Source organism: Rhinopithecus bieti, unplaced genomic scaffold, assembly GCF_001698545.2.
Source record: "Rhinopithecus bieti isolate Rb0 unplaced genomic scaffold, ASM169854v2 scaffold_1530, whole genome shotgun sequence".
In the NCBI taxonomy this organism is placed as follows: domain Eukaryota; kingdom Metazoa; phylum Chordata; class Mammalia; order Primates; family Cercopithecidae; genus Rhinopithecus; species Rhinopithecus bieti.
In genome coordinates, this window is record NW_016803808.1 from 2557944 (window position 1) to 2570497 (window position 12554).

The 12554-nt window shown below is 47.7% G+C and overlaps 1 protein-coding gene across 3 annotated transcripts; it reads right to left on the reverse strand.

Annotated features, from left to right (window-relative positions):
* Positions 1-4861: 4861 nt before the first annotated feature.
* On the reverse strand, positions 4862-12344 carry ODC1 (ornithine decarboxylase 1). Of its 3 annotated transcripts, none has more exons than XM_017853831.1 (12): positions 12328-12344; positions 9593-9702; positions 9369-9487; positions 8912-9085; positions 8525-8697; positions 8135-8269; positions 7928-8009; positions 7664-7747; positions 6462-6624; positions 6267-6379; positions 5957-6171; positions 4862-5349 (listed from the first exon to the last, which is right to left on the reverse strand). In XM_017853831.1, the coding sequence occupies exons 3-12, from the start codon at positions 9468-9470 to the stop codon at positions 5205-5207; spliced, it is 1386 nt and encodes a 461-aa protein (XP_017709320.1). In that variant the 5' UTR covers positions 9471-9487; positions 9593-9702; positions 12328-12344; the 3' UTR covers positions 4862-5204. The 3 variants fall into 3 exon arrangements, with proteins under 3 accessions (XP_017709320.1, XP_017709310.1, XP_017709329.1); XM_017853821.1 differs by lacking the exon at positions 12328-12344 and adding an exon at positions 12062-12235; XM_017853840.1 differs by lacking the exon at positions 12328-12344 and adding an exon at positions 12166-12182.
* Positions 12345-12554: the final 210 nt, after the last annotated feature.

The following is a 12554-nucleotide window of genomic DNA, read 5'->3' on the forward strand; positions in this document are numbered from 1 at the left end:
GACTGAGCTCCACCTAGGTAACCCCCGGCCAGCGGCAGAGCACGCCTGGTCACAGCCGTCTCCAGCCTGGAGTCAGCGCTGCGCGTGGATAAAATTCTCCTAACTCCCAACAGCAGCAAGAATTCTGGAGGCGCTTCCACTCTGTGCCCTGCATTTGGGCCTTCACCAATCCTCCCTTGTAGCAGCCCTGCCAGGGGGAGCACCAGCTCAACCCCCACTCAGGAGGCAGCGGCCGTGGGGACCCCTGTGCCTAGTGAGGTGTGCGGCCTGGGTCTGGCTAGTGTCTAGTGAGGTGTGGGGTCCGGGTCCGGCTGCGTCTGTCCAGCTCCAGCTGAAACCAAAGCCACAGCAGGAATGCAGGGCCAGGTGCCACCCTCTGTGGTATTCCAGAGCCATGGGTGCTCAGGGCTGCCTCTGCCACCCTGGCAGGGAATAGGATTGGCAGAGAGCAAGGGCCGGGAGCACATCGCCCTTGGTGAGAGAAGGATGCCTCATTCTAGTCACGGTCATTGTTCAGCAAGAACCCAGGAGCAGAACCTGGCTGGCGAGGCAGGGCCCCGAGGACTCCCAGGCCCTCCTCCTAACTCCCGGACTCGCCTCAGACGTGTCACTTGGCCTCTCTGGGCTTCATCCCATCGGTAAAAAACAAGAGCTGGGAGAACTCAGCAAAACCTTTTCTTCACATGACGCCCTACCTCGAAACCCGATGGGTGAGACTGGGTGAAGCAGGAGAGGGCGGAGCCCCCCACTCGCCCCCATCACCCCCAGGCACTGAGGCTTCTCGCGACTCCCTGGTAGGGACAGAACCCGATTTGAAACAGGTTGACTCTTGCCTTCAGGGGCAGTTCTCCAGCCAGACCCAGCATTGGGGGAGGGCCCATGTCAAAGAGGGTACAGGGTGACAGCCAGAAAACCCCTACAGTGGAGGGGACTAGCCAGCCACTTCAAGTCACTTAGGAAAATCTGGTAAGGAGGGAACCTGCAAAGAGACGTGTGGTCCCAGTCGAAGAGGTCACTGTTGGGGGTGTGAGGAGCACATGACTTCACACGACAAGCCGAGGGAAGCCTGGGTAGGGGCAGGCCCCACTCATAAGAAGGTGCAAAGTGGGCGTCAGCCAGGGCTAGAGAGGGTTGCAGGGGGCACACGTGGTTTGCTCTGCCCACAGGCTTCTGGCCTGCCTTTGGTTGCTGCAGGCTGTGAGGGGCAGTGCCTGGCCCTGACCCTGTCAGGGAGGGAGGGGTTGGCCACCTGCTGATGTGCCAGGAATGTTCCCATCCTTGGCTTCTGATGTGTCTGCTGCCTTCATCAGCCTCATGAGCTGGGTTGGCATGAGCCAGCCCTCCTGGACCCTGCAAAGGTGAGGACCAGGTCGTGAGCAACTCTACCGTGACCCCGAGCCAGTCCACTGCCCAAGCCACCCTCCCGATGCTTAACAGCATGTGCCTGGGGTAGGGAAACACTGAATGAAGCTGGAGTCATCTGACCTGGCTTGAAGGTTGCCTCGCCATCTGCATGACTTGAGTTCATCTCTGAGTTTATGTCTTCACATGGGAAACCTATTTTACAATCCTCGTCAAGTCAGTAATACATGCCCATTTCAAAAGTGCAGTGTGGAGCCAGTCCCCACTCTCCACCCAGGCCTCGGATTCTTCTGCCTGGAGGCGACCTCTGTTACCCGTCTCTCACAAGCTCTTCCAGAAATATTCCATGCATATCCAAATATGTATGTACACACACACTTTGTTGGGGTTTGATGTTGCTTTTTACACACATAGTAGCATATGACACAGTGCCCCCTGCTCCGCTATCCTCACGGAATCTAGCTTGGAGCTTGTTCCTTATCAGTACTGATGAATCTGCCTCATTCCTTAACCACTGTGTATCCCGTTCCATGGACAATTTCATCAGTACCTTCTTGTATACAAGAAATTGTTTACAAATGATACCACAATGAATAACTTTAGAAGAGTATTTCATCAGAGAAATTCTTACAACTGCTGGGTCAAAGACAATGTGGATTTTTTTTTTTTTTTTTTTTTTTTTGAGGCAGAGTCTCACTGTCGCCCAGGCTGGAGTGCAGACGCAAGATCTCCGTTCACTGTCAGCTCCACCTCCCGGGTTCACGCCATTCTCCTACCTCAGCCTCCCGAGTAGCTGGGACTACAGGCACCTGCCACCACACCTGGCTAATTTTGTTTTTGTATTTTTAGTAGAGGTTTCACCTGTCAGGATGGTCTTGATCTCCTGACCTTGTGATCTGCCTGCCTCGGCCTCCCAAAGTGCTGGGATTACAGGCGTGAGCCACCGCGCCCGGCCTATAATGTGGATTATTGATATTGTCACGTTCCCTCCAAAGAGATTGTTCCTCTAATTTACTTTCCTGCCCAGTGCGTGAGGACACCTGCTCACCCCGCGAGCTGGGGAACTCTTGTCTTTGCCAATCTGATAGGTGAGAAATAGATTCTCAGTTTTGTCTCCTTTGGTTGACAAATGTCTTCATGTTCAAAAAGTTTACCGTCGGCTGGGCATGGTGGCTCATGCCTATAATCCCTGCATTTTGGGAGGCGCAAACAGGTGGATCACTTGAGACCAGGAGTTCAAGACCAGCCTGGCCAACATGGCGAAGCCCTGTCTCTACTACAAATAAAGAAGTAGCCCAGTGTGGTGGCATGCACCTGTAGTCCTAGCTACTCAGGGGGCTGAGGGAGAAGAATCATTTGAACCCCGGAGGCAGAGGTTGCAGTGAGCTGAGATGGTGCAACTGCACTCCAGCCTGGGCGAGAGTAAGACTCTGCCTCAATAAAAAAAAATTGTACTGACAGCCAGGTTTATGTCTTACTCACTTTCTATTAGTTACTTCATTGATTTGTTAGAGTTTTTAATATGAAGAAAATTAGCCCTTTTCACGGGTATTGTAGCCCTGTGTGTCCCTTGATTTGTTTCCAGTAGGTTTATGGTCTGTTACATTTAAAACTTCCATCTATCTGGAATGTATTTTGGAGTAGGAGTTGGGGATACTTGTGTGTCTTCTAACACTACCCCACCCCCAGAGTCTGGGGAACGTGGTCAGGGGGCAACAATCGGTATTTTAAGAAATGCCCCAAGTGATTCCAATGGACTCTGGCTGCCTTTACCTTTGCCCAATAGCTCCGTTCCCCCTGAATCCCCTCTCGTGGGGGCCGGCGTGCCAGGAGGAAATTCACAAGTGGTCTTGGTGGAGCTGTATTCACTTCAAGTCACAAGTCTAGAAAGGTCCAGTATCTGCGCACGACCAGACAGCAGCATCTTTAATAATGAAGTGGAGACACCCAAACGCAAAGTAGGACTTCAGCCTCCTGGAGGACAGTGCCCAGTGTCGACACAGCCCCAGCTACCTCCTTCTCTGGTCTCTCCTGCCAAATTTGCCTGCCTGCTCCCATGTACAAGGGCCAAGGAAGATCACTTGATCAAGCCTGGCCACACCATTTCACAGACCCAAGTCCGGCTTTGTTGGGGCCTGGTAAGTGGCTGCACCAAGCTGTGGTCAGGAGCGAGGCTTCAGGGGCCACTCACGTGTAGCACATGATTACCTGCGGCTGTTTCTGTCCCCACTGGCACTACTGACGGTTGTTGGATTGCATTTCACCTAACTGGCTGAAAGAGCAGTTTCCAAAGCCTTAGTCGACTTTGAATGGAATACCCCTCTTTTCAGTCTAAGCTCAGCACTGCCACTAAGCGACCTTGGCAATTTCTTCCTTTTTAAGATGGAAGACCTAATGTACCAAGAGTCTAGGCTTGGTGTCTAGCTCCAATTTCTTGGCACACAGTACACACTCGGTGCCGACTGTCATATTTTTAACATAGTGGGTCCCGGATCCCAGGGAACTGCCCTTGCTGGGACGCTCAGTTACCCAAACACACCGGCATCCTACTTCTCAGGCTCCTGGAAGGCAGGGCTGTGGACTACAGCACTTCCTTCCCACCTTCCCCCTCCAGTCAGAACCAACCACTGTGGCTCCTGAAAAATCTTTCATGTTTTGGCAACTCTGGCCCAGGGAGACCAGAGTTGGTGATAAGCCAAGCCCTGGGCTAACTTGGCAGCCACACGAGGTAACTACAGCCACAGGAGGGCTCCTGACTTCTCCGGACTCAGGGCTCAGGGGAAGGTGGTGCTTTTGAGAAAGGCAGGAAGTCACTCTCTTCAGCTTTGGTAAATGTGTAACAGCATCAGCTTGACCTTCCACCCTGGGAGGAGCCACAGCCTTCCTCCCTACACATTTGCTCTCTTCCTGTTCCCCTCATGAGGCTGGTGGGGACTCCAGGATGCTCCCACTGCCTGGTGGCTCTGACGTGTCCTTCCCTCCTCCTGCAGCTCCAGCGTTACCCATAAGACATCGCCACACTGGGGGTTACGGAGCATGAGAGCCGGCCATGTTTTGGGGGAGAGTGGGGGTACACTTTGAGTAAAAGAACACACAAGGCCAGTGGTCATGGTCAGACAAGACAGTGAAGATACACAACATGGTGGGGACTTGCTGTCGCTGAATTTATTAAAATAAGCTGACTGCCAAATGTGCTATATACATTCCTAAGCTCTTACAGGCATGAAGGTGGGAGTCAACATGGATGGTCTCTGCAGGCCAGGTCCATCAGACTTAAGTAGGTCCCACCACCAGGGCCTCTGCATACAGAGTTCATGGCCAACTCTGGACGTGTGGGGTGGGCTGAGCAGATGTGCACTGTCCACACCGGACGACGGGACTTCCATCTGACCAGTCCTCCTACCTGTGTGTGGGTGGACCCATTGTTCTCTGAGAATCAGAACGAGCTATACGGGACTCATGAACCGTCTGGAATGAACACACTGTAAAAACGTCCCAATGCCTAATTATTTCAAGATACTTTATTTTAAAAACAGGTCACAACACTAAGCTTTTGGCCCATTCTGCCATTGTACAAGCTACAAACGCTTGTTCAGCAGCTGCGGGGCACTCTTGAGTAGCGTGTCTGAGGAGTGAATAAAAATCCATATAAAACAAATATTCAAATAGTTTCCATAGGAACACAGATAAGTGTGACCCATATCCTAGTCTTCCATATGGCTGCATCGTGCCGACCCTACTCTTACAAAGACATTTCAAAACTAGCAGTAATTAAGTTACATGGTCCCCCCAAATCCCTTAATTCAAGCTAAACTTGCAGTTAACAGCTACCAGAGTGATATCTACACATTAATACCAGCTGAAGCACAGGCTGCTGGGTGGCGTTTCATCCCACTCTCCCAGGCACAAGACACAGGCAGGGTGCTGGTGTCCTGTTCCTCTACTTCGGGTGGGAAGTCGGGGTTCTGGAATTGCTGCATGAGTTGCCTGAGAGAGGAAAAGTGGAATATTAAAAACCCTGCCTCACACTCCTAACTGGGCATGACAGTATTTACTTCCCATCAGGAAACAATTCAATGTATTTTTTTTTTCTGAGACAGGGTCTTTCTCTGGTACCCAGGCTGGAATACAATGGTGCTGTCATAGCTCACTGCAGCCTCAACCTGCCACGCTCAAGCAATCCTCTCACCTTAGCCTCCCAAGTAGCTGGGACTACAGGCGCCCACTACCATGGCCAACTAATTTTTTAATTCTTTGTAGAGACAGAGTCTCAAACTCCTGCCTTGGCCTCCCAACGTGTTGTGATTTCACGTGTAAGCCACCACACCCGGCCAATTCAATGTATTTCTAAAGCAAGCGTTTCTTCAGTCACCTTTTTGGTAATAAGGAAACCACAAGACACAGGGCACGAACTTAAATACATTCCAGTTACGTAGAAATATCCTCATCAGTCTTTTCTAAAACTTTTCTTAGGAAAAATATCCATTTATATTTAATCTTAGGCAAGACAATTTCTTATTCGTCTAAACAAGCAGCACATATTCAAGAAGGTGCCTATTCTTGGCAGCACCATCAACGTGCATGGCTTACTTACCACGCAGGCCCTGACATCACATAGTAGATCGTCGGCCTCTGGAAGCCATTGAACGTAGAGGCAGCAGCAACAGTGTAAGCGCCCATGTTTTCAAAGAGCATCCAATCACCCACATGCATTTCGGGCAGGTCACAGCGCTCAACAATCCGATCAAGGCCATCACATGTTGGTCCCCATATGCTGGATGAATAATACTTCTCATCTGGTTTAGGTCTCTATACAAAGAGACAGAGAGAGAGGAAGTACTACTTAATTATACTTGTGGTGACCAGTCCTCTTAGTTGTTTTATACAGTATGCTCAGAAATTACCTTTTGCAGAAGCGGCTTTACATGTGCGTGATCATACAGTATGCAATTAAACGACCCATAGACGCCATCATTCACGTAATACATAAAGGTCTGTTCACTCGACTCATCTTCATCTAGAAAGGCAGATCAACAATCTTAATGACTTTTTGCATCAGCTTTCAGTTATACATGAAGTGATTTGTCCTTTACACATACCATCAGAGCCAGTCTGCTCCTTTAATACAATTTTCTTGGCGATGATATTAACCGCAAGTGTGAAAGCTGATGCAACATAGTATCTGCCGGGCTCAGCTATGATTCTCACTCCAGAGTCTGAGGGAAAGTATTTGTCCAAGGCTGGGTTGATTACGCTGGTGATCTAAGAGAGCGAAACAGGAAAGAAAGAGCAGCCTTCGTTGTGCAGAATTCACATGGGGAAGTAACATCACAGGGCCTTGTGACATGACATCATGAGACCAGACCTCAGCAGACAAGTTTATCATTAAGTAACAAAAGTAAAACAACATCAACATCTCCCTGCAAACCAGGCTGCACATCCCAGGCGGCTCACTTTCATTCCCCTCCAGGCGCCCTATCTCCTGTAGGATGTTATGGGTATGATTTTATCAAAGAACAGCACAAAACAAATTACTACCTAGGAAAGCGTCAAGACGTCAAAACATTCTTATTTAACAAACACATGCCAAAAGGATCAATATCCTATTCTGCCCACGTCACGATTTTAACAAACCACGTGGATGTATTTTATAAATTTAAGCACCAATATAATGGCTTAACTTCCGAAGTGACTAAACATTTCAAATATTTTAAGGAGAAGAAGCACAGGTCTAGCAAAGCACATCTGGGGTGATGATGTCCTACCGTTAGCATATGCTCTAGGAAGCCCACAGCAACATGTTTTTTCTTTTTTTGGAGACAGGGTCTCACTCTGTAGCCCAGGCTGAGAGCAGTGGCATGATCATGGCTCACCGCAGCCTCAACCTCCTGGGCTCAAGTGATCCTCCCACCTCAGCCTTCCAAGTAGCTGGGATTTTAAAATTTTTTTTAATTTTAAAATTTTTTGTAGAGATGGGGTCTCACTGTGTTGCCCAGACTGGTCTCAAACTCCTGGGGCTCAAGTGATCCTACCACCTCGGCCTCCCCAAGTGCTGGATTACAGGTGTAAGCCATGATTTGCAATGTAACTAATTATCCAAGACTTCTGGGAAAGCTGACTCACACTTTAGAAAACCAAATGATATCAAGTGCAATGTTAGATAGCACAAAGAAATCACTCAAAGTATCACACCAAGACACTTCAGCCCATTTTGGTACTAGTTAAGACACTTAAATTTTGAAATATTCCAAAAAGGAATTTATTAAAACAGCTACTGCGTATTAGTTTTGTTCTAAATTACCTCTTCAAATTTAAGCTTCACATCCTCAGATCCAGGAAAGCCACCACCAATATCAAGGAGATACATGCTGAAACCAACCTCAGCCTAGGATCAAGAAAATAAGTCAGTCAGATCTACAGCTAATAAACAACAAAAATGTATGCAGCGGATAGGCTGAAACGCATGTAACACAGGACCAACCGCCATAAAAAGTGAGCTCTAGAATTAAGACTAGTTATTGTCAGTTCCGCCCCACCCTTCGCTAACAGAGTCACGTATACTCACCCCCATGTCAAAAACACAGCGGGCATCAGAGATTGCCTGCACGAAGGTCTCAGGATCGGTACAGCCGCTTCCTACGTGGAAGCTGGGGTAAAATAAAGAGACAAGACACTGTGTCTTAGTATTTCTTAACACAATAGCAAACACTAGGAGAAAGCCTGTAAACCTCAAACTGTTTAATGACCTTCAGCTATCCCACCAAGATCTCACCTGACACCAACGACATCGACATTCAGCTCTTTTGCCCGTTCCAAAAGGAGCCTGCTATTTCTGAGCGTGGCACCGAATTTAACACTGAGACGACAGACTGCTTTGGAATCATCAGTGGCAATCCGCAAAACCAACCTACAAGCAAGGAAAGTGCAGCAAATGTCTCATGATAGATGTTCACTCACAGCCACGATTAAAATAAAAACAATCCTGTTCTAAACACTGTCGCTGACATATTCTGTAGTTTGAGTCCCAGGCTTCATGACTCAAGAGGGGGTTTCAACTTTCTACTAAAGTACAGAAATATAATAATCAGAAAATTAAGTTTGTTTGATAAGATTCCACGTATCTTATGCCCCGATCTTGCCCTCAAGATGGGGAATAACTCACTTTGCTTTTGGATGTGCTCTGGCAACTTTCATCAACTCAACTTCACTATCAAAAGTCATCATCTGGACTCCATTATTAGCAGCATACTTAATTTGAGATACTTGTTTACAAGGATTTGCATAGATAATCCTCTCTGGAGGCACCCCCAGACTCTGCACCAACTGTATTTCAGTCTGAAAAAGAAGAGTGGTGTCATGCTGTCCATATGTGGCTTCACAGGTAGAATAAACAGAAAAACACAGGAAGTTGTGATGTGCCCCGCCCCACCCCCACCCACCTGCCTTTAGTGAGCATTCATTGCCCAAAAAACACAACTTGTATCTGCCCTGTGGGGAATACCAGGACCATTTTATACAACTGCTTTTGAGTCCTGCTGCTATTGCTTACCTTGCTAGCACAGTCAAATCCTGTCCCGACAGCAGCAAGGGTCTTCACGATGGCTTTGCTATCATTACATTTGACTGCATAAAAGGGGGTGACACGAGGGAGAGCTTTTAACCACCTCAGATGTTTCTTTAGAATGTCTCCCAGGTCTGCCACATAGAAGGCATCCTTATCATCCTGAAACAAGAGTGGTCACAGGTGACTCACTAGCAGTCTCACCACATACCACACCAACAGCCAGCGACCTTCTTTCCCATCAGTCACAATGAATCCTGCTCTTTTGAGTCTAGCCACCGATATGAATATCACCATTATCACTATTAATTTACCACCAGTGAATTAATTTCTACATCCCCTAACAAGACACATAAGCCTCACTGCTCTTCCTTAGACCTTGCCAAAGTTTTCCACTTGCCTGGCACTCTCAGCTGCACTGCCAGCATGGGCCTCATATACTTACAGAAAAAGAAACTTCATTAATTTTTTGGTCCAGAATGTCCTTGGCAGTAAAACCTTCATCGAGGAAGTGGCAGTCAAATTCTTCATTACCAAAGTTGTTCATGATTTCTTGATGTTCCTCTGAAATGCAACAAAATGCAAATAGAGTGGAGAAATTCACTCAGAAGACTTAGCAATACAATTCTTAGGATTAACCTGCAACACAAATGTAAACTGAATACTTACATGGAAAACTAAGAGATGGAACTGAAAGAAATATTTCCAGCTTCTCACAAAGGCAACTCTCCAGGAATTCCAAATCCCTCTGTGTGTGCCCTTGGAGCAGCAGTGACAATCTGTGAAATAAAACAGGGAATTTGCTGTCTACCTTAGGAACACATCAAGTTGAAGATGGGGCACTGGCCGAGCACACGCAGAGCTAATCATACCCCAGATATAAATCACTCACTGGCCTGGTGATCCCAATTATTACTAGGTACAAGGCACATGATTCCATAAACCTTGGCAGTATAAGGACACCACAAATTCAATACCAGGTTTTCCCAAGGCAGCACACTAATATTTGTACCAAAAAAATGTAGAATGCAAGTTTCAGAAGCTTATCTGCACTTAGCTCACTGATATGGAAAAAGTTTTATAATGGTCTGCTTTATTTCAGAGCAGTTTCAGTTCTTTAGAAACTTAAAATAGCATTATATACTTTTTTTTTTTTGAGACGGAGTCTCACGCTGTCACCCAGGCTGGAGTACAGTGGTGCAATCTTCGCTCACTGCAACCTTTTCCTCCCAGGTTGAAGCGATTCTCCTGCCTCAGCCTCCCAAGTAGCCAGGATTACAGGCGCCTGCCACCACGCCCTGCAAATTTTTCTGGTTTTAGTACAGACAGGGTTTCACCACGTTGTCCAGGCTGGTCTTGAATTCCTAACCTCAGGTGATCCACCTGCCTCGGTCTTCCAAAGTGATGAGATTACATTATAGCCTTTATATACAGCCATACAAACATCTTGCCATTTCCTTCTTCCACTAAGTCTTAGAACGATTTTTACTGAGCAACAGGCATCATGGAAATGTCTGGAGCATTTGAGATTTTACAAGTTAATTTTCTGGTATTAACTGGGTATATACTTCTTAAAAACTGTAATCCTCAAGTCAACTTATCACATTGTATTACAGTTGCTGTTACCTAATTAGAATTGTTTTTTTTAAATTTTTAAATTAAAAAAAAATTTTTTTTGAGATGGAGTTTTGCTCTTGTTGCCCAGGCTGGAGTTCAATGGTGTGATCTCGGCTCACCTCAACCTCCGCCTCCCAGGTTCAAGCGATTCTCCTGCCTCAGTCTCCCGAGTAGGTAGGATTACTGGCATGCGCCACCACACCCAGGGCTTGGCTAATTTTGTATTTTTAGTAGAAACGGGGTTTCTCCATGTTAGTCAGGCTGGTCTCGAACTCCCGACCTCAGGTGATCTGCCTGCCTCCGCCTCCCAAAGTGTTGAGATTACAGGCGTGAGCCACTGCGCCCGGCTAGAACTCAGTATTCTTAAACCAGCGTTGCCTACCAAGTTTAGCAATTCCGGAATGCCAACTGTCCTTACAGGCACTCTCGTATTTGCTTAGCTATGAGAATAATTTGGGGCTAACTTCACCAATAAGAAAAATAAGCAAGAACATCACAAAAAGCCACTGTATTTTGCTTTCATCAAATGTGACACACTGGTGAACCAGCTTTCTTAAAATTATTTATTTTAACCTTAAAAATTTCTGCCAGGTACAGCTTTCTTCTTTTCCACTGTGCAACCCACTTCAGTGCCAGCAGCCTACAGGCACAGAGGCCAGGCAATGGTTCGGGGACACAGTTTGCTCTGGCATGGGGTACTATGACAGGCCCAGGGGGACGGGCCTGTCATAAATCCAAACCCATGCATGGAATTTGCTTTAAAGCTCTATCTATTGTGACTACTCGGGAGTGTCAACCTCGAAGTTGCCTAAATCACCCCTCGGAGAAGGCAAGAGAGTAACAACGCTAGCAAAACCATTTTTGTTATAGAAATGGTTATATATTTTTGTTTATATAAAGAATATTTGCAATTTAATAATAAATAGGCTCACGCAGACACGGACGGGGTCATTTAAGGCCTTGTTAAATATTTTTAAGGCAATGTTCAGGCCTAAACTTGGAAAGTTTTATTTCTTTTAATATGCCAACACTTTTTTGCTTTTTCTGTATCTTTTAAAGCGTTACTTAAGTAACTTACTTGAATATATTTTACTGAATAACACCTTTTGGTTTTTCTGTAACAGCTATTTAAAACGGCGAATCAATTAGCACAAGACCGTAATGTTAGAAGAGAGAGCGGCTAATTCAAACAAACTTTCAAAAAATTTTCACAAATCAATTACAGTCTGCCCAATTTTATGTTTAAACAAAGTCAGCCAACACATTCTTTGTCCTCCCCAGACATTCCTGAGAGGTTCTGCCTTTTACACTTTCACCAATTATTTCGGCTTCGCAAACAGCACAATCAGCCTTTTCTGAAAACCTTAGGGCTGGCTCCCCTGTGTACGTCCGTTCATCTGAGCCAAGCTTTCCCGAGATCACCGAGTCATTCAGAGTCCTTAAACAAACACCTCTAAGTCATGGCTGGCCGAGCACCTAATATTATAGCTACTACGACAAGACTATCTTAGCTCTACCCACACTCGCGGGTTTTCAAATTGGTGTCATCTGCTCTGTAGACACAGCGAAAATAAAAATTGGAAGGAAACTGAAGGCGCCAAGGCCGGGGCCCCGCTCGTCTGTACCGAGGCGAGTCCGGGCTCTGCGCCCCTGCACCTGCTGCGCGCCCGCCAGGGCCTCCCCCAACGGCTCCCTGGCCCGCGCGCGGCCGCCGACGGGTTGGGAAAGGACTGCGCGGAGACGCAGGGTCCCTGGGAGGGTCTCCGCCAGGCCCCTCCAGCCCCAACCTGTGAAGACGGGGGCAGGACGCGGCGCCCGGGTCACCCCTATCGAGCCGCGGGAGATCGCCGGGCCGGGAGGAAGCGGCGCCCCAAGGTCGTGGCCCGCTCGGCGACCACGTGTCTCCGCAGGCCGGCGAGGCGCGCCGCACACGTGCCCGGGGCCCGCCGCCCGCCCCGGCTCCCGCCCTCGCTCTCCCTTCCTCCGCAGCCGGGCGGTCCCTCACCTCAGAGCG

Bases quoted from the DNA above. Each gene is read 5' to 3' on its own strand.
- ODC1 (XM_017853831.1), bottom strand. From the start codon at position 9,470: ATGAACAACTTTGGTAATGAAGAATTTGACTGCCACTTCCTCGATGAA. The intron at 9,086-9,368 runs GTAAGTATATGA...CTCTTGTTTCAG, and splicing joins TTAATGAAGTTTCTTTTTCT to GATGATAAGGATGCCTTCTA. The intron at 8,698-8,911 runs GTAAGCAATAGC...CTTCTTTTTCAG, and splicing joins GATTTGACTGTGCTAGCAAG to ACTGAAATACAGTTGGTGCA.